This window comes from Phoenix dactylifera, chromosome 9, assembly GCF_051530095.1.
Source record: "Phoenix dactylifera cultivar Ajwa chromosome 9, Ajwa_hap1_PhDact_Kaust_v1.1, whole genome shotgun sequence".
In the NCBI taxonomy this organism is placed as follows: domain Eukaryota; kingdom Viridiplantae; phylum Streptophyta; class Magnoliopsida; order Arecales; family Arecaceae; genus Phoenix; species Phoenix dactylifera.
Genome location: NC_143198.1, coordinates 32,099,642 through 32,125,305, shown reverse-complemented (window position 1 = coordinate 32,125,305; position 25,664 = coordinate 32,099,642). Strand labels below are relative to the sequence as shown.

The following is a 25,664-nucleotide window of genomic DNA, read 5'->3' as shown; positions in this document are numbered from 1 at the left end:
ATGCCAGTTCTTGTTAAAGCTGGATTGATGGGGTTTATTTGGTGTTGATGCGATATCTAAAAATGAGGCTCCAAATTCCTTAGATGGAGAGGTAGAACCCCTACCTAGACAGCTGTAATTTAGATTGTATAATATGTATTGTTTAGATTGATTTTAAATCAAAGCAAGTCACCATATTCTTAATGATCTCGTGGACTATTTACCATGCAACCATTGCAAGGCAAATCATCCCATTTTGTACTGCCATCCAATTCTAAATCATATTCCAGGCAAAATCACAAATTATGAAAGCTTGTTTCATTAACCAAAGATTGTTTCATTAACTAATGATAGACAAGTCAGCTCTTAGAGAATATCAATCAATAAATATACCATTGAAACAATCATCATTTTTAAAAATCAGAGTGAAAAGATGGAAGTAGAATCAACTGATCAGTGCCTCCGGCTTGCCAGTCTTTTACAGAACTCCAATCCTCTCTTGGGTTTCCCAGAAAATCCTGCTTGCCTGCATGCCTGGTCGCACTCTTTCTTGCATGCTTGCGTGCTCACCGTGCCCATTGGGATGCATTTCTTCATACACTCGCAGAAGCAGCTTTGCCCAGCCTCGCTCCTCTCCACGGTGGACAGAACAAGCAGCATGCTGATGAAGAGCATTGTAGCCACCTTCTTGCAGGCCATTTTTCTTTCTCTGTTGTGTCTCCTGGTAGAACACCACAGGAAGTTAGAGGCCTGAGCCTACTGTGTGGTTTTGGTGCAACAAGGCAAGGGAGTCGCAAAATGATGGATATATTGGGAAGTAAATGGTTGGTTGTATCTATGTTGGGAAATTTGGTACTGCCAAAATGGTTGGACTCTTGACATGGTCAACTCATGCTTATCCTCAATCCAATTATTAGGAGAGAGAGAGAGAGAGAGAGATGTTTTAGACGACCACAAAGGAACCCTGTACCAAAAAAAAAAAACAGAAAAAGAACAACCATGCTCACATGCATTCCTATTCTCGCCAATGCAATCCTGTGGGCAGCATGGCAAGCCTTTATCATCAAACTTGTCTCCATGAAACATCACTGTCATCAGCGTGGCATGTCCTCGTCATCAAACATCTAACAGTCTCCTAAAAGTTGCATTCCTTGTGGCTTGAATACAACAGATAGATGAAGATTTTGTTTCTTTCCATTTTCTCCTCATCTTCCGAAAATTCTTGGTATAATAATTTCATGATCATCGCAGAAGTCACAAGGTCATTTCCTCCACAGAGACTCGTCAAGAATCTTAGTGCCTATTTGGTATCATTGCTAGTCATACTACCACACCTACACTCATGTTGAAAACAGCATTTGCACAAAATTTCTGCTTTTTCTTGTACTTATTTTCACTCTTTTTTGAAAGCAATAAACCACAGCTGCCAAAATTTTACAAAAAATTTATTAAAAAAAAAATCAACATATATGTTGTTCATTCTAGTTCATTTTTCTTCTTGGTTTTTTAGATTAAACAAAAACATATCTAGATCAAAAACAATACCAATGCAGTCCCTTAGTAAACAACAAATAAGCAACAATTATGCACCAAAAATTAAGACATAAAACCTCACATGATTCCAACTGAGACCTAAACTCACATGTAAACGTCGGCTAGCACCAAGTATGTCCTTCATATATAGCAGACATGGAGTGGAACTGAACCCTAGGTGTCAAAGTTTTCATGACATTCTTTTTTCTTTTCCTAGAATAATGGTTTTTCTTTCTTAAATTGTGATTTTTCCATGAGATTAAGGAGCCACATCTCTATATTTTTTTTCATTTTCTGAAAACACCTCTGTCTTTTTTAAAATTTCTCCCAAGCATATCTTTTTTCAACATGAACCCACCAAAGATGAAGAGCTCTGAGACTGATCTCAAAACCTTTTCAAATATATATTTGTAAATGTAGTGAAAAATTAGTATTGAATCCTTATTTAGACCTTGAGTTATTTATAAAATTCAAAGAAGGAAATTACTATACTTGATGTGCATAGAACCACAAGGAATCCCATTTTTTTCGTTCTTTTCCTTTTTTCCCCTTTTGGTGCGAAACACCATCCAAGTTTCATCGATTCTTCCATGGTCACTTATATAAAAACTGCTAGATGCTTCACTCATATGAACTAGCTTTTGTGCTATCATCTGATAAAACCTGACCGAAGTCTTTTTGAAATCAAATAAAAAACAAAAAGATGTCAAAGGACACATCCCATCAGCACCTCAATTTCACCATTCAAGGAGGATGGTTTGGGAGAAAATTAAGGCCAAGCAAAATGATCGAGGAGCTTATGACCTTCTCCTATTCCTCTTTGCTTTTCACAGAGTAAATGAGCATCGAAGGATAGATCCTCTTTCCATGCCAGGTGTTGTTGCTTCACAGATGCCTAGGGCAGTTTCAACCCTGTAATTTGATTGAACAACCAAAAAGCATTTCAATGGAAAGTCATGACATTAAATATCTGAACCAAGTTGTGGATGAGAAGTACCAGAAAGAAATAAGCTCAGAAGAACTGGACTAAAAATGGCTAGGAGGTGGTCATTCTCACTCTCCCAACACACTAAACCTTTACAAATATTTATAACACTATTCACTAGGCAAAAAACTATCGAGGCAAGGAACTCAAGCAACATCATAATCAGTGTAACTAAAGGGTTTGCATCAACCGTAGAGAGATAAAGGGAAAACACATTAGCCAAGAAATGCTTTAGATGCCTAGAGGTGGTTCCCAGATTTCAACTGTGCAAAACCATGAAAAAAGAGCAACCTGTACATCAAGAAAATATATTGGTTGACATCACCACAAAATATGGAATGTACAAAATGGTCATCAAAACACAATGCATCTTAGCTGTTTACATCTATCATAACTAGTTATTACATAGGACATTTTTAGGATTCAAAACCGTTAGAGAACTGAATCTATATGTGGTGTGCAGCAAGTCACGAAAACATTCCAGATACTTTCTTTATTTCCTCCTGACATAACAGATGCTTCCCCTTCCACAGTGGAGTTCTCAAAGGATATGTGAAAGGACATATTTTACTTGTAACAAAAAAAAAAAAAAGGATATTGTACCAAAAAAACAGGACATATTTTACTATCTAGGTTTTATGTCATTATTACAAAGAGAATACCAAGTAGAAGAGAACCCAGATGAGAATCTCACACTTAAATGTGGCCTACTGCTGAAGGACCAGATGAGTTGTGCAACTTATACTACCTAGACTAACATACTTGATCCATACAGAACTTCCATTTTGACAAATAGGAATGTTCTAATGAAAATTCCATGCAAGTATAGGAAGTACAACCCCAAGAATAAGACACGCACAGGACCATCCAGTTCAGATCAGATTTACCATCACACAAGCAACACATTGTTAAGAATGTTCTCAACTAGCAAGACCTATTTCCCTCCATGATGAATTCATCAAGGTCTTCAGCACAGACTGAAGATTGGTGTTGGTAATGACAGAGCCATTTGATTATGAATCAACAAATGTTGAGTACAGACATACCTCTAGAAGTTATATAAACAAGAAAATCAGAGGACAAGTAAGTGGCTGCAGCGACCAGAGTTACGAAACTGGAACACTCATAATCTGCAGAGCTATGGTCCAATATAAAAGCAAACTAATTAATATACAGAACTAGGAAGTCAAAACATGCACATGTATAAAGGTTGAGTCTTGAGAGAAGAGTAGAAAAATAACACCATTCACTATCAGTTACTGAGTTAAAATTGCAAAAACAAAGGATATAAAGTGAGCAAAATATTAAATTCTTCAATTGCAACTTAATTATGAATGTTAAATGCACACTCTCACTTATCACTACAACATAAACACCAAGAAATAAGCAAGGCATCTTAAAATAGAGAGCAAGTTCATATAACATAGTGAAAAAATGAGAAGAGACCTCTTACTAGGAATAATTGATTTATTGTATAACAGAAGATGCTGCCTCCAAGTTCTGATGCTCTTCTGAGGAATGGAAGTAATCCTGCAAAGCTAACATCTTCACAGAGCTATACTTCAAACTCCTAATAGCTTCCACACTAGCTAGTGCTCCAGCAACTGTTGTTATAATTGGGATCTTATAAGCAAGTGCCATCCTCCTCAATTGTCGTCCATCAATTGAATCCAAAGCATCTCCTGAACTTGTTATCACCATGACCTGTATTTGACCATTTGCTAGCATATCGCCTGCATGCGGCCGCCCCTCATGCATTTTCAGGACACGCTCCACCGGTATGCCCTCCAACTCGAGCACTCGAGCCGTACCTGAAGTTGCAACAATTCTGAAACCAAGTTCTTGGAATCCATGAGCAATTGAAGCAAGGTGTGGCTTAGTCAAGTCATTTAGACTGAGAAACACTGTACCACTAACTGGAAGCTTTTGTCCAGCAGCTATTTGTGCCTTAGCAAAAGCTACAGGAAACTCAAAGTCAATTCCCATAACTTCTCCAGTGCTACGCATCTCTGGTCCAAGAAGAATGTCACAACCTTGGAACTTCTCGAATGGGAGCACAGCTTCCTTGACTGAAACATGCTTTGGGACCACCTCACTTGTAAATCCAATCTCATGTAAACTCTTCCCTGACATGACAAGAGAGGCATATTTTGCTAACGGACGACCAATAGCTTTAGAAACAAAAGGCACAGTGCGTGAAGCACGAGGATTTGCCTCAAGAAGGTAAACATCACCAGAAGCTGTGATTGCATATTGGCAATTCATAAGCCCGCATACATTAAGTCGTTTCGCCAGCTTTGTTGTCCATGATCTGATGGTGTTCAAGCAATTGGTTGACACAGTTTTTGTGGGAAGGGAGCAAGCTGAGTCGCCAGAGTGGACCCCAGCTTGCTCAATGTGTTCCATGATTCCACCAATTACCACAGCCCCATTCGAGTCTGCCAGTGCATCCACATCAATCTCAATGGCATCAGAGAGATACTTATCTATCAGGACTGGGCGGTCAGGATCTACTTCAACAGCATTCTCAAGATAGGTGGCAAGTTTATCATCACCGTAAACAATCTCCATGGCGCGTCCACCCAAGACATAAGAAGGTCGGACCACGACAGGGTAGCCTATTTCTGTAGCAATTGATATTGCATCAGATTCACTCTTTGCTATCCCACCTTTAGGCTGCTCAATCTCAAGCTCCTTAAGAATCGCATTAAATCTCTCTCTGTCCTCAGCAGCATCAATAGAATCAGGTGATGTTCCCCATACCTGCACATATCCAATTCCAGTAGCAGACACCAACTTTTGCTCTTCCAGATACCTTTGTATTGGGAGAGCAAGCTTCAGAGGGGTTTGCCCTCCAAACTGTACAATTATGCCATTAGGCCGCTCCAAGTCAATCACATTTAACACATCCTCAACTGTCAAAGGCTCAAAGTACAAACGGTCACTGGTGTCATAATCTGTGGACACTGTCTCTGGATTTGAGTTCATCATAATTGTCTCATACCCATCCTGAAACCAAACATAATCATCAAAAGACACTAAATACCTATTAGCAGCATAGTAATCAAGTCAATACAGAGATTTAACAGGCAATGGTAGGTGGTCAAGTTTCGAGAAATTTTAAGATAGCTCATAGAGAACAAAATGAAAGTTCAAAAGCTAGCATTTAGAGATGAAGATATATAAACATAAATAAATATATGGAATAAATTGGAGAAAATTTATGGATATGCTCAAATATATGAAGAGGAAACTTGATATTTCAAATCCGACACAAGTTTCCAAACACCACAGTTTAAATGATAAACAATTAAACATCCACTACACATTCAGGAATAATCGAAATATAGAAAACAGAAGCCAAAGCAACACAAACCTGCCGAAGGGCAAATGAAGCATGACAGCAGCAGTAGTCAAACTCAATACCCTGACCAATTCGATTAGGTCCACCGCCCAATATCAGAACCTTTTTCTTTTGAGTGGTGGCTGATTCACATTCAAAATCATATGATGAGTACATGTAGGGAGTGTTTGCCTCAAACTCTGCAGCACAGGTATCAACCCTTTTATACGCTGGTGTCACACCTAGTGATAAGCGCTTTGACCGCACCTCCCTCTCAGTGGAAGAAGTTGCATAAGCAATCTGCTTATCACTAAAACCCCTTCTCTTCAACTCATAAAAGTCATCCTTTGTCAACTGATTCAGATTCCTTGCTGTGAGGTACCGTTCCACATCTACCATCTCTTTCAGCTGAGAAAGAAACCACTTATCAATATAGCTCAGCTCATGAATATCTTCTACCTTCATTCCCTTCTTCATAGCTGCGTATACTGCATGAATTCGGTCTGGATTTGGAACTCGCAGGCTGTACTTCAATTGGTCCCAGTCCCAGTCAAGTTCCTTCACAGGTGCACAACCCCATCCTGCATAACCGCACTCCAAAGACCGAACAGCCTTTTGAAAGGATTCTTGGAAAGTCCGTCCCAATGCCATTGCTTCGCCAACAGATTTCATCTGGGTAGTTAACACTGGCTGGGAACCAGGGAATTTCTCAAAAGCAAATCGTGGAATCTGCATCACGGGTACAATAAGTAAGAAAAAGCAGGAGGAAAAAAATATAAATGCTGCTTCATGACCTATAGAAAGAACAACCTGCTATTAATGAAAGAGAGAAATGTCTGTAATTAACATTAAATCTAGACTACATTGATGATGTTATCATTTTAAATTAGCCTTGTCTCCCATTCTCATTTGACATGAACCAGGCAGCTATCAGCTACAGTTAGACCAGCCCCATGGAATGCAGCAGCTGCATGCCAAATTTGAGGAGGTAGATTAGAGTAAAAGGAAAAGTGAAAAATAGAATTGTTCAAAAATATATGTGAACTAAAAATTCCACAACTGCTGAACAATTATATTGTGTTACTACAGTTTTGCAGAGCATGATCAATATAATCAACAAAGCATGCTGCATAAAGATTTACAAGCAGATCATCCTTGCCATGTGCAAGTAGAAGCTTGCACTAAGGTTCAAGGCTGCAACCATATCATTTCCCATAAGCAGGTTTTCGTACTGTTGAGTCTGTATGCCCCTTCCATTTGAGGACGAGCAGGCAAAGTTGAATTTTCATACTGGTGATTAAAAAAATACACACTAATTCATAAACTAAAGCAGCATTCAGATAGCATGACTTGATACTCAATGGGTTATGTCTGCCCTGTAAATCTGCATGAGTGATTCAGTTCAATTGGCAGAAATTAGTTACATGAAAAATAACTACATGATAAGAGATTTGAAATGAAGCCCTTGGCTCAGACAATCTATGTAGCATTATGACACTATAGCGTGCAGAGATAAGTTAACAAGGAATAATTTCTGCAAACAAACAAAAAATAAAGCAAATGCACTGTTGCTTTATTTCAACCATGAAGAGAAAAGGAACATTTGATATTTTATAATACAGTTGAAAGACCAAAAGGCATATGCCACTGCACATGAAGCAAGGAAAGAAATATGACTTACAATAGATTACATCTACATCATTATAAATTTTTATTTGGTAAATCTGTCATTGGAAATCACTTGAAAGGCTAAAAGGCATCATTCTATCGATTAGAAATTTACGGACGCGCATTTTAGTCCCATCTCCAAGCTTAATCTGAAGCTCCACTCACAAAGGGAAGGAAAGTTTAAGTAAATCCAGTTCCAACGATATTGCATAAACTTACAATGTACCTAAACTGGATTGATGAATTATAACAATAAATCAGTCCCCCATTTGAGAAATAAAAAAACTAAACACTAAAGAAAATGAATGCTTGCAAATTCTAATTCAGCATAATATCTTAATACTGAAACAGTATGTACTACAGTAATCATAGGAGATATCTAGCAAAAGCTACATAAAACTACAAAGGAGATGGGCATCCTTCAAGGAAAGCGTGGCATAAAACTGAAATAAGATTTGATTAAAAACAAAGGTAGCATCGTGTTAGGATATTTGAGGAGAAAAGAGAAAGGTCTTGCCTTTGTCACCATATAATCTATGGAAGGCTCGAAACTAGCCGGAGTCTTCTTCGTGATATCATTAGGAATCTGGTCGAGCGTGTAACCCACCGACAACTTCGCAGCCATCTTCGCAATGGGGAACCCCGTTGCCTTCGAGGCAAGAGCCGACGACCTCGACACCCTGGGATTCATCTCGATGACCATCACCTCCCCATCCTCCGGGTTCACAGCGAACTGCACATTGGACCCCCCACACTCCACCCCAATCTCCCGTATAATCGCGGCCGCGTAGTCCCGCAGCCGCTGGTACTCCTTGTCGGTGAGCGTCTGCGCCGGAGCGACCGTGATCGAGTCCCCCGTGTGGACGCCCATCGGGTCGATGTTCTCGATGGAGCAGATGACGACGACGTTGTCAGCGAGGTCCCGCATCACCTCGAGCTCGTACTCCTTCCAGCCAAGGAGGGACTTTTCGACGAGCACCTGGGAGGTGAGGCTGGCGGCGAGGCCGGCGCGGCAGATGGCCTCGAACTCGTCGCGGTTGTAGGCGATGCCGCCGCCGGTGCCGCCGAGGGTGAAAGCCGGGCGGATGATGAGAGGGAAAGAGCCGACGCTATCGGCGATGGCGAAGCATTCCTCGATGGTGATGGCGATGCCGGAGGGAGGAGTCTTGAGGCCGATGCGATCCATGGCGCGCTTGAAGAGGTCGCGGTCCTCGGCGGCGCGGATGGCGTCGAGCTTGGCGCCGATGAGCTCGATCCCGCGGGAGGCGAGGGCGCCGGATTCAGCGAGGGCGACGGCGAGGTTGAGGGCGGTCTGGCCTCCCATGGTGGGGAGGAGGGCGTCCGGGCGCTCGGTGTCAAGGATCTGCTCGACGAGCTCCGGGGTCATGGGACCCACGTAGGTGCGGTGGGCGAGGTCTGGGTCTGTCATGATGGTAGCCGGGTTGGAGTTCACGAGCACCACCTCGTAGCCCTCGTCCCGGAGGGCCTTGCACGCCTGGGTCCCCGAGTAGTCGAACTCGCACGCCTGCCCGATGACGATGGGCCCCGCGCCCAAGATCAGGATCTTCTTGATGTCCCTGCGCTTCCCCTCGGCCGTCCGGAGCGGCGTCTCTGCCGGACGGGGTTGGGCGGCGCAGCGGAGGCGGAGCTGGACGCGGAGGCCGCCAGTGCAAGGGTGCCTCGCGGTGGTCACGAGGTGGCGGGTGAGGAAGAGAGAGGAGGAGACGGAGCGCGGACGGAGGAGGGGTGAGCGGATCCGGGGATGGAGGCGGTTGCAGAGAGCCATGGAAGCTGGAGAGGATCGGAGTCGTCTTCTCCCTTTCGTTCTTTCCTCCTCGCACGCTCGCACTCTCCCTTGCTCGCTCGATTGCCCGGCGGTCTTATAAAGTGTGTAGGGTTTCTTCGGGGATGCAATTCTTTAGTTCTTCAAGTCACCCAGAGTTTCGGTTCATTTTTAGTGACCAGCGCGATTGGGACTTGAGAAATGGCGGGGCCCGCGTATCAGCGACAGGGTGCCCTCGGGATAGGTTCGCAGGAGTGAGGACGGGCGGATGGGGACGTGGCGAGTGGATTCTGACGTGGGAGGTCTACAGGATAACGTTGGAGCAGTGCTTCAACCATGGTGTAAAGCAACGTTAAGTCGTCTAACTTTGATAACCACCAAGACGATAATTTTAGAAGTCTTTTTTCTCGTATATTGATAAGCTGATCTCTTTATCTTGCAATTTGGTTAATAAAAATATAATTGCACTTTGCCTCATATTTTCTTAGAAACTGACACATAAATTTTTAAGATTTTGATTGTTATCTTTATTGACTTGTCGTTATAACTGGTATTCTAAGGCAGAACATCGGCCACCATTTGATATTTTTGTCTGTTGATATGAATAAATAACTATTTTTATATAATATTTAAAATCTAATGCTAATTAATATTTTAATATTACTATTATAGCAAACCAAATTCTTAAATGATACGGCGATCATCCTGCTATTTTTTTTTTTATCAGCAGCTATAAGAGAAGAAACCAAAATGATACATATCTGTCATGTGATTTTCTGTACAATATTTATTTGTTATATTAACCTTTTGCCTTTTTTATATAGCTTTTCTCGAAAATTGTTTCTTGAACAAGCAACACCTTTTTTTTACAAAATATCCATTGATTTTATTTTAAAAATGAATATTATCTTGTGACAAATGTTTTTAATTGTCGAATAAATTCAAAGGATGAATGTAAATTTGTAAAGGCAAGAAGTGTCTTTAGTTATACTGTAATTATAGATAATAGTTTTCGAGTGACCAGAAATTTGATGTTTGAGGGAGGGATAGGATAATAGAGGGAGAGGTAGCATTGAGATCGCTAGATCAGATTGCTTGGGTTAATAGACCCTTTTAATTTGATTACTGTGATGGTGATGAGGTGGAGGAGAGTTTTATATTAGATATAAGTGAAGCTAATGATAATGATGTGCCTAAAGTCTATGTCATAATGACCGAATGTACATTATTTTTCTAAATCCGAGCAAAAGCATGGTCTTTTGATGGGCACAAGCCATAGAATATCCGCAAATAGATAAATCAGCACGGGTAACTCTAGGTACATTGCATGACATTTTGAAAAGCACCTGAGAGGCTATCCTAGCTTGGTATAATATAATAATCGAGAATCTTACTTAAAATACTAGCTAAAAAATATTATTAGAATTTTTTGTTCCTATATAAATATTTAAATTTTTCTCAATATATAAGCGATGTAGAACTAAATATGTTTGAGCCTATAAATCCATATTTATCATATTATCAAATAATATTTAAAACTTTATGAAATGAAAGAAGCTAAGGTGATTGTCTTATGAATGGAGCTATTCCATTGCATTCTCAAGATGCAAGACTGGATTGAGTCCGATTCATTGATATGACTTGAAATTTCAAACCCGTTAATTAGTGTAGTCCAACCATTTATTATATATTAATAAGAAAGCTTAATTTGTAGCTAAGAAGTTCTCAACATATTTAAGATATTTTTAATATTCCACATTTAAACAATATAGGAAAAGAGGACAATGGTTGTTTGCTCAACTATCTAGTATCCTTGTTTCCTTAGGGGAGGTTTCGAATTCAATCCTATGGAGTGGTAAAAATGGCTATATTTCCAAAGAAAGGACTTAACCTCCAAAAATGGCTCATCCCAACATCTTTTTTAATCTAGAGATACAGTTGCATCATGGTATATTTTATTAAGGAAAATAGCAAGGGTGTATTCCTTCCGATAAATTCAAGATATCATCTATGCTATGCATCAAAAAAAGAGAATTCTTCTTTTTTTTTCTTTCTCATTGAAAACCGTGCATAAAATTTTTATTTTTGATGGCTCTTGAATGATAAAAAAAAGGAGAACCGTATATTTTTTTTTTTTGGATATCTTTCTAACGTATATCTAAGATCGAATTCATTCAATTTCTAATAAGAATTGCTAATTCTTATGCTTTCAAGTAATTCTTCATCTATGGTTGCTCATGACTGACTTTTTTATTTTTTTCGATCTTAATTCCATAGAAGCAAGCCAAAAAATTTGAAAATAGAACCATATAATTTAAGTTATTCTCAAGATGTTTTTTTTTTCTCAAAGAAAAGAAAAAAGAATCACGAATCTTATTACCTCAATATGATGTTGCACACGCATCTCATGTTCATTCCTTTGAAACAATCCAGCTATCATGGAGGTTGAGGAGAACGAGATTGGATTCTAGTGAAGTCATTTGATCGAACCGCTTTAGGCATGAACATAGGCTTAGAATTTAGTGTGTATTTTGTTGAACGTATTTTAAGCATATTATTAGCTTTCTTTTTTTTTTTGGTATATCGGCTGTTTATACTGTTCCTCTATGAGCATAGCCAACTACATCACTAGCATAGCCAACTACATCACTAGCAAGAAGATTATTTAAAGTAAAAAGAACAAAGGGCTGCTGAGTTTAAAAAAAATTTTCAGAATGATAAGCATACGAAGCAATCCAATCAATGGCTGAAGGACATACTTGATCAGCATAACACTCCCGCAGCGCTTAGTGATAGGTGCTCGGCTGCCTTCTGCTCCTCCCCCGCAAAAAAGATCTTTGAAGGCTGAACTTAGTTGGCGTGGATTTTAATTCCAGGTTGGCCCTTGAAATAAGGTAGGATCTGTGGCCTGTGGGACAAGAAATATCATGTAATTGATGGACAAAACTCAAACAAGTATTAATTTTAGTGGGACAAATGAAGAAAGGTTGGACGATTTTTTAGTTAAGGGTTGTGAATGTGGGATATCTTTGTTTCATCTTGGTCTGAGAAGGCCCAAGGTGTCGACGCCGGTGGCCGGAGACATGGGCGGCTCCGGGAAGTGGAAACAGGACGACCAAGTAATTACTCCAATCCATTCCTCGACCCAATTCCCAATCTTGAATGGCTTCGTGGTTTGCGCTTGTGGAACTGGATTGCATGCATTTCAAGGTGGATGGTGGTGGTGGGAGTAGAAAGAGTAGGAAGCGGAAGCTATGGAGGAGCCCCTCAGGGTCGAGGAGTAGAAGCCACCGGTAGGCGTCGGAGGCTTCCGACGCTTCCCCATCGGCCGATGCCTTCAGTGCCGCGGTGGCGACGGTCGTCCGGGCGCTGCCAAAGGATTTCGAGGTAGTGAGGCGGGGGTGGATTCTTGGTATTATGGCTGTCTACTTTGATTCTTCTTACTTACATATGCTTGATTGAGCCTTTGTGATGCCTCTATTTCCTCATCTATTTTTTTTTCTTTTTTGCTCATTAATATGTAGTTGATCCGGACGACATTTTACCCGAGGCTTATCTTCTTCTACTTCTTCCTCTTCTCCTCCTTTTCGGTGAATAAACCTCAAGTCTATTTAGACGAGAATTTCTTTTTTTTCCTTTTGATTTAATTGCGCTGTCTGTGTTTGTCATATAACTTGAAACAATTTCTTTTGTGCTTTTATTCTATGTATTTGATAAAAACGGCTGTATATCCAAGTATTATCTTTTTCCGTTTCTTCTTTATATTCGCCATATTTGTGAAAAAACTTTTTCTTCTGAATTTAACAAAAATGGTTTTAGTCCTCATTTTTCACACCTGCTTGCTGTTTCCTGACAGAACATGAAGATTTCTCTGTTTCTTTTTCCTTCAATATTTGTCCTTTAGATTTGTAGCTTGAGGTTAAAATTTAGTATGCTATCCTTGCCCTTCATTCACACCCCCACCTCCACTTCTCTTTCTTTAAACTTCGAACCTGTAGGCTAGAAGAGCTCTAAGAGCTTTGAAAGGAAAGGAGTTGTAAGGCTTCAAGCACTGGTGAGAGGTTGCCAGGTGAGGAAGCAGGAGGTAGTAGTGTGAGGATCCGTGCGGATGTGTGTTTAGTCCCACATCGGCTATGCACAGGTAGATCTTGGGTACTCGTATGCAGGCTTTTGTCTGAGTGCAGGCCTACATCTGCGCATGGCATGTGCGGTTGTCTGCTGAGGACCGGGGTGTGCAGAAGATGCTTGAGAGCCATCGCAACCAAATGGAAAGAATGTATACCTTTTTCATTCACCCTTAGCCCTCCCTATTTACCTTTTAATTGCAGCATTCTTTTCATGTCATCTTGCAATTACATTTCTCTTTTCATCATTTGTTTTTCGATTTTCCATGCTGGCACCGAATTGGTAGTACTTGTACTTTAATCATGGATGCAAAAATTTGTGATTTTAACGAAAGTAAGGAGATAGATGGAAACTGTTGAGAACTTTGCCGACAAATAGCACAAGGGTGAGATCTAACATCTACTAATTAAAATAAGAAATGGTTTTTGAATAATTGCAATACTATATGATTTATTCTCTAGATTACATCGATCAAATATTAGTGGTAGAAACTGAAAACTTGAACATCTGAAGGACAATGAGAAGACAGTGCTTCTTAGCAGTCACAACCTTTATTTTGAAATCAGAACTTAGCCTGACCATAATTCACCTTCCACTCTAGATTTCTGCATCTTCTAGTCTGCTGTGCTGAGTTTGTAATAAAGGAATCTGAATTTTGCATTTGACTTGAGCTCTGCATCCCAAACCAAAATTTTTGTGTGCATAGTGCATTCATTCATAAAGTTTTAACTCAATTTGGATTGATTCTGAGAATTCTAATTTACTATCTGTTTCAAAAAATGGTATGATGCTGGTAGAAATTTTATGCTTTGCATCACCAATAGCTGTGGCTCTGCAAAGTTGAGGTTGGTATATAGAAATTTGATCCTTATAGAAATAATTACATGGTTGTGCACTGACAGACTTGAGTATTGTTGCACTCCATCATTGAAAGAGTGAATGATAATGGACCCAATCTCTGCTAATTTTTACACAGTCTTCTAATTGTTACTCACTTGGATCTTGTTAAATGCATTACAAAATCGTGGATCTCAATATCTTTTGGTTATTCAGGAAGGATGATGATAATCAAGGCACACTGGATGAAGTTAGGGCAAAGTTACAGCTGAGGCAAGAGAGAGCTACAAAGAGAGAACGAGCTATTGCTTATTCTTTTTCTCAGCAGGTAAGTTATCAAAAATTTGATCTACAGTTCATAGCATTATTGTCTTAACCATTCCATTTAGACTGGCTGGAACCCTTATTTTGACTATTTCTCTCAGCAATGGAGGCCAACTTGAATGCAAGGTCTAACTCATCTGTGACCTCTCTCAAGCTTCATGAGGTCGATAAGAGCAACTTGGGTTGGAGCTGGTTAGCATGGTCGATGGCAGCTAAGCCTTGGGAGAATAGGCAAAGGAACAAGCTCAGACTGATCCTTCTGAGGCCAGATGTCCTAAAGCTGTGAAAAATCCTGTGGAGCATGTTCAGAGTATTCAGATTCTAGCTTGGTAAAAATCAGAAAAAATGATGTCACTACAAGGGTTTCAGTGATTCCTCCATCAGTGCTTAACAACCATTGTGAAGCTCAAAATCTGCCTCCTCTTCTGAATTCCAGTATGATGAGAGTTCTCTTCCATCATCTTCCATCTGTAAGTATACCCTGATAGCTGGAACTGCCCTTTTAGTGTCAGAAAGAATGGAGAGTGGTAAAAGTAGGCCCAAATTTTGGTGCAGCGGATGGGATGGAGAAGGATGAAGGATGGTGAATGGCGTGGCACTCTTTTTTTTTTCTTTTCTCTTCTTCCTTTTTCTGTCTTTGGATGTGTATGTGGATGGAAGGGAAGGGGATGCTGAACGTGAGAGAATGAGGGAGGTGTTGTGATGGTGTGCTAGATTGGGTGTGGCCGAATGTGGATTGGGTGTGGCTTAATTAGATTGGGTTGCAATTAGGATTGATGTGGCTTGACTAAACTAGATGAGGCGTGGCTAGATTGAAGAGTCCTAATGGGACTCAAACTCTCTAATATGTGGCGTGGGAAGGGAATGTGGACACGGGAATGAGGAAATAGTAGGATGCTGTGAGGAATGGGAAGAGTCCTACTTCACTAGGACTCTCAAATAAGGTGGCATGGGAAGACTAGGATAACTAAGAGGATGGGTGGAAGAGTCTCACTTCCACTCAAACTCTTCAAAGGGTTGGGTGTGAGAATGGGTGAAGAGTCCCACTTCACTCGAACTCTTCCCAAAGGTTGGCATCTCACCAAGGAAAAAAGGGAGTGTCGCACTCCAAGGAAAATAAGAGAATCACTCAGAAATTTTCAACTCTAATCTTTCTTAAAACTTCATACACCATCTCTCTATATAGTGTGAGGAGGTTGGAGACAAACCAAACAACCAGCTCCTATCCGCTGGAAATTAGAAGTTTGAAATAATTCAAATTTCTTTATATAAGTACTCGATAACACTAATCTTTTTTTTTTGCTTTGGATAACACTAATCTTTGAGAGAGTCTCAAACAAAGTAAAACAGAAGGACTCTTAGCTTGCACACGCCCATGAAGGAGCTTCACGCATGCCTTGAATGAGTCTTCACACACACCTGAATTTTAAACAAAAGGACAAGCAAACGACTAAGCAAAACAATCAAGGACTCTGTCAAAACAATTCAATCATCTGACACAATCAACTAAAAATCAACTAAGACTCCCAAATCAACTAGAACTCTTCAAACAACTCATGGACTCAATGTACTTGACGATTGGACTCATGGACTCAATGCATCTTGACGACTGGACTCATGGACTCAATGTATCTTGATGATTGGACTCATGGACTCAATGTAGCTTGGCGTTTGAACTCATGGACCCAATGTAGCTTGACGTTTGGACTCATGGACCCAATGTAGCTTGGGCACGCCCAAGAGAGGACCCAAACTCCATGCACGCCCCATGCTTGGGCTCATGCGTGTTGCATCACCCAACTATGTGAAATTGACAGAGCCGATCAAGGCAAAACAGAAAGTCAGCAATACTCATAGAATACCTGCACAGAGACAATACCAAGGGATCTTCAGTATTATATTAGGGTGGCTTTCTCTACCATAGACTCAAAGAGTAATGCTGGTTCGGACTCAGTTTCATCTTTTAACACATGAAAAGCTAGGTCTTGGAAGGGGAAGAGCATGACAAGAAGAATGGACACGGAGAACAATTTCTATGTTTAGAGATCAGCTTCTTTGTGCTGAGTGTTTCATGTCTCTGCTTGGTCTCTTGGAACTTTGAGGTCATGTGTTCTTGGTATCTATTTTTGGTGCCCGACATCTTGTTGTTGTGTCATTATTTATATAATGTATCCAGAGATCTTTGCTGATTTTTACTTATATGGCTTTTGTAGCATAGACGGTTTTTCTTTTTTCCTTTTCAAATATTCTGCTCACCAGTCAGTAAATGTGGTTTCACTAAATTGCTAATATATCTTATGAACACATCATTTTACCAATTATTGTGAATCTCTCTCATATAAATCTTTAATTGCTTGATTTATTGGGTGTCCATGCATATGGTTGCATTCAGACTTGCTGATTCCTGAGTTTTCATTGAACTATGCATATGATTTGAGTTTGTTGTGATAACTTACTCTATCTAGTAAGATCAAGGTGAGCCTATTGTGTGCATTTATTAGAATGAGCACGGTTTTATTCTGGACTACCCACAACATGCCTAATGGTTGTTTTTGAAGAGTATGCTTGTCTTTAAAGTGGTGTGACATTTAGTTCCAGAATCATCTACGTCGAGATGAGCATGAACGTAGAATCCTTCTACAACGAGCATGATTCTATTCTGGACTACCCGCAACAGCATAATAAGAGTTATCATTCTGCTACAAATCAAGAAATATCTACCTTCTCTGTCAGAATTTGTGTTGCTATCAGAAGGGAACAGATCAAATGAATTGAGATGACCTGAGCTCAAATAGGTTCTTTGTAGAGTGTTTCTATAAAGGCAAAATGTGTATGTATACGTACATAGATATATACCATCAATGGCTTTCAATAAGTTAGTGATTATTTAAGATAAGTTCAAGAACTCCTGTAACACATTTTTTTTATAGAAGTAGATAACTTATTCTGATGTTCTAGTGTCCTTGCAAGGGTGTAGTATATTACTGGATGGACAATGAGCACTTTCTTTTAAGCAATAAAATGGAGCAATTTTTTTTCCTGATATCTTGGTCTGCTTCCTCATTAATTTATTGACGATTATAAGAGGGTAACTATTACAAATTCCAATAGTGTAAGTGAGCTAGCAGACAGGAAATCTTAAGCATGGGGTACAGAGTACAAATTCAAGTGTAAGTGAGCTAGCAGACAGGAAATCCTAAGCATGGGGTACAGAGTACAAATTCAAATAGTGTAAGTGAGATAGCAGACAGGAAATCCTACGCATGGGGTACAGAGTACTATTATATTAGCAGTGAATACATTTTAAGGTTGTTGAAGTTACTTCAGATTAACCGAATCAATTGTTATTACTTTTCAGCAAAATCAGATCTTGAAAGATCACAGAGTTTCATAGAAACTCATGCAGCTAAAGAGGCATGTCCTCTTGCTTAACAAAGAATCACATTTTAAAGGTTACTTATCTGCCTGAGAATCAGCTCGATCTTTACACTACTGAAAAAAAGAAATTGGAAATTTGCATAACTTGGTATTTAAAGTATTGAAAACTTGTTATGACTCAAATTTTGTCCAAGTTGAACATAGTTTAATTGATCATTATGATGAGGCAGGTGAATATAGTTATTGACTTATCTGAAGAGTAGATAAGGTAGAGAAGCACAGTAACTAAAATCTGATAAACGAATTTATGATAACAATGGTTTTAGCACTACTTAATGTATATTATGATTATGATGATTTATCTAGGTGCAACTGACAAAAATTTGTAAGTAGCAGTTAAGGTTTGTCGTATCCGTCGGTACCATACCATGTCGGATGTGCCATACCGTATCAGTATCGAACCGGTATGCAGTCTCGTACCGTACTGCATACCAACACTATAATAGGATGGTACCGGTATGGAGTTCGCTACCAAAGCAGCAAACTTTGTATATGAGTTGCATGTCTGTCCTCTAGTAGGTATTAATATGATGCTGTTAAGGCAGTTTGTTCCCACTGCCTGAATGTCCGAAGCCGGTCAAAGTAAAGAATCTTCTGCATGCATTTTAATTGAGATCTTCATGTAATATTCCGAACAACTATATTTCTCATCACACATATTTGAAGTATGTACTTGAAAGTTTTATTCCTTGAGAATTTGTTATTGTTTTTGAATTTGGAGAACCAGAGGCAGAGTGCTGTTAGCGCCATTCATCAAATGTTCAATTTAGTCTTGATACATTAGAATTTCATACAATTGGAACTCTTATTCCTTGTTCTTTCCTTTTCCTATTATGATGGTATTTGAGAATGTCTATTGCAGTGGTATTGTAGCACTACAGAGAAGCTTGTCTCATCCATATTAATAACTGGGGGCTTTCATAAGGTATACGTACGAGTCTTCAGTTAGTTTTGGAATTGAATCAGGCACTGGGCCACAACGTATCTTTTCTGACGTAAATTGGACCACGATGTATTCATGACACAATTGATTCTTGGAGACAGATAGCTACCTTGAACTTTCTCAGACTGCCTTTAGTCTTATATATTTAATCACAGGTCCTTGCATGTGAGAGCTTGTTGAAAGTAAGCATTCAAAAGCCAGCAAATGAAATCCATGAACTCTGAAATCTTACAAGGGGGACATGCAACCCTTATCTTCTGCAAGGATTCTGTAAAATTTCATTATGGCTTCTACGAATTGGAGGACCACTCTGCACTGAGTATTAAGTATTTAAGTGGGTTATTATGGCGATTTGTCCAATCCTGGTGGAGTGCTCCAGGAGTCTTTACATCTCGAGTAAGCGACAAACTACCTAAACTCAGTAGCACATATGACTTGTCTTTGTGAATTCTTCTTACATATTTATTTTGGATCTCACCAAAATGGCCTGTGCAACAGTATTACAGAAAGTGACCCTTCCTTGTGCAGTACCAAAGTCGGCACTTTAATTATTATATATTTTTAGAAAAAGAGCAGTCTCGACGAGCAGTCTGCCTTAATTTTAAAGTTGGTCAAGTTACAGTAAACCATATTCTGAGAGGCACTTGTTGCTGCCAAAATCTGATCTGATGGTTGAAAGGCTCTTAGTTGGTCGGCACTCTAGCGAGACAAAGTTCATAAGGTATTGTTGCTCTACACACAAAAAATAAAGAAAGGTTTGACGGATTAGTTCCAGCATGACCATCCGATGCTTAAGTCAGAAGTTGTGGTAAACAATATTCTGAAAAGTACTTGTTGCTGCCAAAATCTGATTTGATGGTTGAAAAGTTTCTAGTTGGTTGGCACTCTGGTGAGACAGCGGTTCATAGCATGTCGTTGCTCGATACATAAAAAAGAAAGGCTCGTCGGATTGGTTCCGCCATGACCGTCGAGTGCTTAAGTCAGAAGTTGCAGTAAACCCTATTCTGAAAGATACTTGTTGCTGCCAAAATCTGATCTGATGGTCGAAAGGCTCTTAGTCAGTCAGCACTCTGGTGAGACCACGGTTCATTGTGTGTTGTTGCTGTGTTGTTGCTCTACACAGAAAAGAAAAGAGAAAGGCTCGTCAGATTGGTTCCAGCACGATCGTCTGATGCTTAAGAAAAAGTTCTACGGACCAACAGAGGAATAAGCGAGAAGATCTGAGAAAATAAGGAGAGTATAAAAGAGAAAATACTATCTGTCCTCTGTACCTGGTATTTGGGCCCTCTTCTATAGACAAATAGTCCTTCTTCCTCTCGACCTAGGCTCTAGAGTCCTTGATTTGATGGACAGATATCTTAGCCTTTCTTACCTTTCAGCCTAAGAATTTGAATCCGGATACAACTAAGTTCATGTTGCGCCACATGTCACCTCCCGGTTGATGGCCACATCAATACTATTTGATGACGATAATTTTGGCACGCTCTTCTGCACTCGAACACTTTCTATTAGTTGATTCTTTTTACCTTCTTTTGCTTTTCCCCCCCTTTCTCTCTCTCTCTCTCTCTCTCTCTCTCTCTGATAATCTTCAGAGTTTCCGAAACACCACTGTGAGCATCTTATGAGAACAGTTACGAACTTGGTTTTTTTGTTGTACATCTCCTTCTCCATTTACCTTCTACTTTTTCTTGATTTAGTTTTCGAATAATTGATCACTTCAGGCTGCTGAAAATACCAACTATAAACAATTGCTAACCGCTACATTCTGTTATCATTCAGGATGAGCACGGGTAAAGCGAACCTCCATATAAGATGGGATTAGGGATTTGCTCTTCTTATGTCTCATGATTTACGTAGGTTTCTTTCTGTAATAAACCATATTGTGATCGTTGTGGACAAAGTTAACATCCCCTAAACTCCCCTCCTTTCAGCAGCTAGAGGCTTATGCAAAAAAACGCTCTCCTCCTCTTTCTTCTCTGCTGCCTTCTCAGCATTGTGAGAGCAAGAGGGAAGGGTTCTGCCCTACAAGTGCTATTGTGTAGCATGTAATTACTCATTTCCATGTTGAGTTTGTAAGAACCTATGCCGGCGTGTGTTTAGTCTCACATCAGTTATTCGCTGGATGTATCTTGAGTTCTTATAAAGGATCAAGGAATCCAAATAATATCTTCTGATTAGTCATTTTGTGTGAGGTCCTGAGTTGTTTAAATAGTATCAGAGCGGACCTGGCCCATAACCTATGTAGACTAGGAGACACTGCAACATAGATCAATTGGAGCTGACCACGGACTGATCGTCGTGTTTGTAATTAGATTTGAATAAAATTGAACCCTTAGCCTGACGAGGATGTCAGGGCTTGAACGGAAGGAGTATGTAAGGACCCGTGCGGGCATGTGTTTCGTCCCATATTGGTTATTCGCTGTATAGATCTTGAATACTTATATGGAATCAAGAAATCCAAATAATATCTTCCGGCTAGCCATTTTGGATAAGGTCTTGAGTTGTTACAGAGTTCCAGCATAATAATTTTGCAGTTGGTTTACAAACTTTTCATTTTGAATGTTTTGCTAATAGGGTTAATAACTTGTTGGCCATGTTGCATGTCTGGTTTATGCCGACAAGGTGGTGTTCTTATAGAGCACTGACCCAGACCACATGGCAATCTAAAAGCTAACATGCAAATAAGACCTGATGCACACAAATAGCCTAAAAATTGTTAACCACATCACCAGAAAAATTAAATATGATGCCCGGAGTCAACAATAGTCCTATTCATGTATGCCTAGATCTTCTAATAATTGTTAGTTACAAAAGAAATGCTATAAAACTCATGCGAAAAAAATTCGATGGCTAACCTAATCGCCACCGACGAAAGTTTTCCATAGAAGAAGACACTACCATTGCTCTTAGTCCTTCCATTGTTGTCGTGACCCCTCATTCTAAACGTGGATTACTTGGGTCTCAATCTAGTTTCTTGATCAAGTTAGGTATTAACTATTCCTTAAGCGACACAGTTTGCTTAAGTTTTGAGCAAAATTATTTTCTTATCAGAATCTGCAAGATCTCTAATGTGGGCTCCTTAGTTGTCAACAGTTCAGCAGTAACAAAGACCCCAAAGGGTCATTAGGAGTCTCTCATTCTGAATGTGGATTACTTGGGGCTTAATCTAGGTTCTTGAGCGAGTTAGGTATTAACTATTCATCAAGCGTTGCAGTTTGCTTAAGTTTTGAGCAAAATTATTTTCTTAGCAGAATCTGCAAGACCTCTAATGTGGGCTCCTTAGTTATCAACAGTTCAGCAGAAACAAAGACCCCAAAGGGTCATTAGGATTGGGGCACAGCGGGGTCTCTCCAAGCAAACTAATTTAACCACCTCCAGGGATGTTTCAAACTACTAGATTGATGTGGGCTTAGCTCAGTCCTAACCTCCAAGGTCACAACCTAAGGGCCAACGAATCCGAAAGGCGACCATTCACATCCAACGGTAGGAATCACATCACAAAGCTGTGGTCCATGGGGGGTGGCAAATGACATCAATTAAAACCAACACTGGATCAATAAATATAGGCGGGTGTCATGGCTTAGAGAGAGAAGGAGAGAGGCAGCGTAAGAGAGCTTTCCTCCTTTCGGTGGGTGTCTCCTTCGAGAAGTTTGCCTGAGGAAAGGGAAAAGACAGAAGGAATAATAAATAAAAGAAGACAGAGATTGGGAGATAAAAAGAGATGCTGGTCTTCTACTAAAGTTTGTTTAGATCAGAGAGGGAAGGGAGGACGTTAGGATTCCAGATACTGGTCGGATTCGAGCAACAAAAGAGCGTATCGATTTGGATTCGCTCTTTCTCCGTCTAAAAATCCATTCTCTACGTGAAGTTTTGACCGAGGAACCGAGGGGGAAAAATCTCTTCTTTATCTCGATCTTTTGGAGAAAAGAGAGGGACCGAGGGAAAAATTTCTCCTTCACCTCATTCTCTTGGGAAAGTGAAAGGAACCGAGGGGACAAATCTCTCCTTTATCTCAAATCAATCTTTTGGAGAAGAGAAACTGAGGGGGGGAAAAATCACTCCTTTGTATCGTTCTCTTGGAGAAGAGAGACAGAGGAGCGTGGGGAAATCTCTTTTTTATCCCAATCTTTTGGAGAAGAGTGGAAAGCAAGGGAGAGGTTGGATAGAACAATGATGGGCGAGGTGGCTCCGAGCAAGTTCAAGCGGATTTGCGTCTTCTGCGGCAGCAACTCCGGCAACCGAACCGTCTTCAGCGATGCAGCTATTGATTTGGGTCACGAGCTGGTATGCCTCGTTGCTGCTCCTTCTCTTTTCTCCATCTGGGTGATCAAAAAATTGGATTTTGGGAGCTGAAGAACCTTAAAACTTTAATCTTGAAGTGAATTAAATTGGATACGAGGACCTGGGTATTGGTTTTCGATTGCAGTGAATCCGGTTTCCTTCTTCTTCTTTAAGCTGGATCGCAGTATAGATTTTGGATGATGGATAGAGTGGCATTTTGTTTTTGCTTTTGTCTTTACAATTGTTTTGTTGCATTTCTTGGATGATTACAGGTGAAGAGAAGAATTGATTTAGTTTATGGTGGGGGTAGCGCGGGACTGATGGGGCTGATCTCTCAGACAGTATATGATGGAGGCTGCCATGTCCTCGGGTAGTTACTACACAGGAACTTTGCCCTTTTGATATTGCCTTTGTATTTTGCTATTCTGTGGCTTCTTTTCTTTCTTCCAACCCTTTATTAGTGTTTTTTGGAGAAAAAGTAAATAAATAAATGCAACTGCTTGTGTTTAAAATTTACTGGAATGAATTCGTGCAGGGTTATTCCTACAGCTCTCATGCCCCTTGAGGTATGTAATTGTTTTGTGTATCCTTTTCTTCTTTACCTTCTTGTTCATTCTGCCATGTACTGTATCTCCATGTTTTCTATTTTGTAAATCTTTTGCCACAAGAATAGGCACAGCAAGTTGTTAACTTTTTCCCCGGTAGTTATCTTTTTCCTTGGTCTCACATACACTTTGAAATGGATTGGTTCCAAGCGTTGTCTTATGGCTAAGAGATTACCTTTGATCTCTTAGATCAGAGGTTTTTAAACTTGTGCAAGGCCATATGGAGGCAGCACAGTGGTTTATTTGTAACGGGTATGGTGGAAGCATAGGTAGATTTCATCTGCTTTCAGATATATTGAACGTGGGGAAGGCCAAGAGGAATCATAGTTGTAGTACTCTAATAAATGCTAGGAATTTGGTACCTACCTTCCGATTTATTGAGGTCCATATTATAAAGGTGGTGGCTTGGACCTAATTAGATGCGATCTTAAAACTATGTTAATCTTCAATTCAGTACCATGCATTCCTGGTTTTGTGAGTTTTGAAATTTTATACTCTTTTACATATACTTTTCAGAGCTATCCTCCGACTTTTGCTTATTATTGATAAGAAAAAAAAGTGACTCCTGATATATAAGGATCCCTCGGAAGTTAATCTGCCAGCTCTTCATTGAATTTTCAGCTTCGTATTTGAGAGAAGCAATCTAATGAAAGGGCTTTTGGATTATTGATATATATAAATGAATATGGAAGGAATGACAACTTCATTCATTTCCCAGATTTAATGTGATGCATGATTTTAAGTGGATATGTACCTTATGGAAAGCACAATCTGACGTCGACTCCTACCCATCTACCCTCCCCTCTTTGTTATTCCTTTCATAATGCGCTGAAGACTGGAAATTTAACTTTTTCCAGATATCTGGCCAAACTGTTGGTGAAGTAAAAACTGTCGCCGACATGCATGAGCGTAAGGCTGAAATGGCTCAAAAGGCTGACGCATTCATCGCCCTTCCTGGTAAATCCTCACCAGCTCCTTGGTCAAGTTTTACTTGAAAACAATTGCAAGCAATAGTTACGTCTCAAGAATTTACTGCATTTACTTCTGTCTGATGAAATACTGCATTTGCTTTGGAATATGTAAGGTGGATACGGAACAATGGAAGAGTTGCTGGAGATGATAACATGGTCACAACTAGGAATTCATAATAAACCGGTTAACTTCAAACTCTTGCATTAACATCTTTGAATTTCTTAACAAAATACAGGTGATAATACAATTCCTATTTGTGCAGGTTGGGCTGTTAAATGTTGATGGTTACTACAATTCCTTGCTTGCACTATTTGACAATGGTGTGAAGGAAGGATTCATAAAGCCAGCTGCTAGACACATAGTTGTTTCTGCTCCAACTGCAAAAGAACTGCTAGAAAAAATGGAGGTTATCTACCCTCTCACTCTAGGTTTCATTATATAAATTTGTAATATTTTTTCCTACTTCACCTTTTGTGTCAATCCAACTTTATCCAGCATTTCTTTCTATGATAGCCTCAGCAAGGAGCAATATTTACAGTCCTAACTCCTAACAGTTGTTTCACTTCTTATTCTTCTTGATGATTTTTGTTCTTTCATCTGAGTTGCAGGAATACACTCCATTGCACGAAGAGGTTGCTCCACGTAAAAGCTGGGAGATTGCACGCCTAGGTTATTCAAAGGCACCAAGTTCACCATGACATCTCGATCCTTCTTGATATCATTTATTTCCATTCTAATGTGATTCTTTCTTTAACAATTATCTGAGAAGCCTCATGCATGGGCATCGCTGTTTATAGGACGTGTTTCTCCTATCATCTAATATCCTAATAAAATTACCGTTGCCTCCA

At 39.9% G+C, this 25,664-nt stretch overlaps 2 protein-coding genes and 1 pseudogene across 14 annotated transcripts; 2 read left to right on the top strand and 1 right to left on the bottom strand.

The window, feature by feature from the left end:
- Positions 1-282: 282 nt before the first annotated feature.
- LOC103719494 (carbamoyl phosphate synthase arginine-specific large chain, chloroplastic-like) lies at positions 283-9,614 on the bottom strand. Of its 13 annotated transcripts, none has more exons than XR_003388045.4 (6): positions 8,026-9,590; positions 5,874-6,569; positions 3,944-5,506; positions 2,510-2,788; positions 987-2,424; positions 283-700 (listed from the first exon to the last, which is right to left on the bottom strand). XR_003388045.4 is itself a non-coding variant. In XM_008808790.6 (4 exons), the coding sequence occupies exons 1-3, from the start codon at positions 9,292-9,294 to the stop codon at positions 3,965-3,967; spliced, it is 3,507 nt and encodes a 1,168-aa protein (XP_008807012.4). In that variant the 5' UTR covers positions 9,295-9,590; the 3' UTR covers positions 283-700; positions 3,944-3,964. The 13 variants fall into 13 exon arrangements, 6 of the variants coding, with proteins under 6 accessions (XP_008807012.4, XP_008807031.4, XP_038987168.3 ...); XR_015969096.2 differs by having other exon boundaries at positions 2,317-2,424; XR_003388047.4 differs by having other exon boundaries at positions 3,951-5,506; positions 8,026-9,440.
- A 2,760-nt stretch (positions 9,615-12,374) lies between these two features.
- On the top strand, positions 12,375-15,282 carry LOC113463581 (protein IQ-DOMAIN 6-like; annotated as a pseudogene).
- A 7,265-nt stretch (positions 15,283-22,547) lies between these two features.
- Positions 22,548-25,664, top strand: LOC103719490 (cytokinin riboside 5'-monophosphate phosphoribohydrolase LOG8-like). The gene is made up of 7 exons (XM_008808761.6): positions 22,548-23,242; positions 23,512-23,609; positions 23,775-23,805; positions 24,702-24,801; positions 24,929-24,999; positions 25,079-25,222; positions 25,425-25,664. Exons 1-7 carry the CDS (start codon positions 23,129-23,131, stop codon positions 25,512-25,514), a joined length of 648 nt encoding a protein of 215 aa, XP_008806983.3. The 5' UTR covers positions 22,548-23,128; the 3' UTR covers positions 25,515-25,664.

Excerpts from the sequence above, each read along its gene's own strand:
- LOC103719494 (XM_008808790.6), bottom strand. The coding sequence starts at position 9,294 with ATGGCTCTCTGCAACCGCCTCCATCCCCGGATCCGCTCACCCCTCCTC. Across the intron at positions 6,570-8,025 it reads TAGATTATATGGTGACAAAG|ATTCCACGATTTGCTTTTGA; the intron begins GCAAGACCTTTC and ends CCCGTGATGCAG. Across the intron at positions 5,507-5,873 it reads CTTCATTTGCCCTTCGGCAG|GATGGGTATGAGACAATTAT; the intron begins GTTTGTGTTGCT and ends GTTTGGTTTCAG.
- LOC103719490 (XM_008808761.6), top strand. The coding sequence starts at position 23,129 with ATGATGGGCGAGGTGGCTCCGAGCAAGTTCAAGCGGATTTGCGTCTTC. Across the intron at positions 23,243-23,511 it reads TTGATTTGGGTCACGAGCTG|GTGAAGAGAAGAATTGATTT; the intron begins GTATGCCTCGTT and ends GGATGATTACAG. Across the intron at positions 25,223-25,424 it reads AACTGCTAGAAAAAATGGAG|GAATACACTCCATTGCACGA; the intron begins GTTATCTACCCT and ends TCTGAGTTGCAG.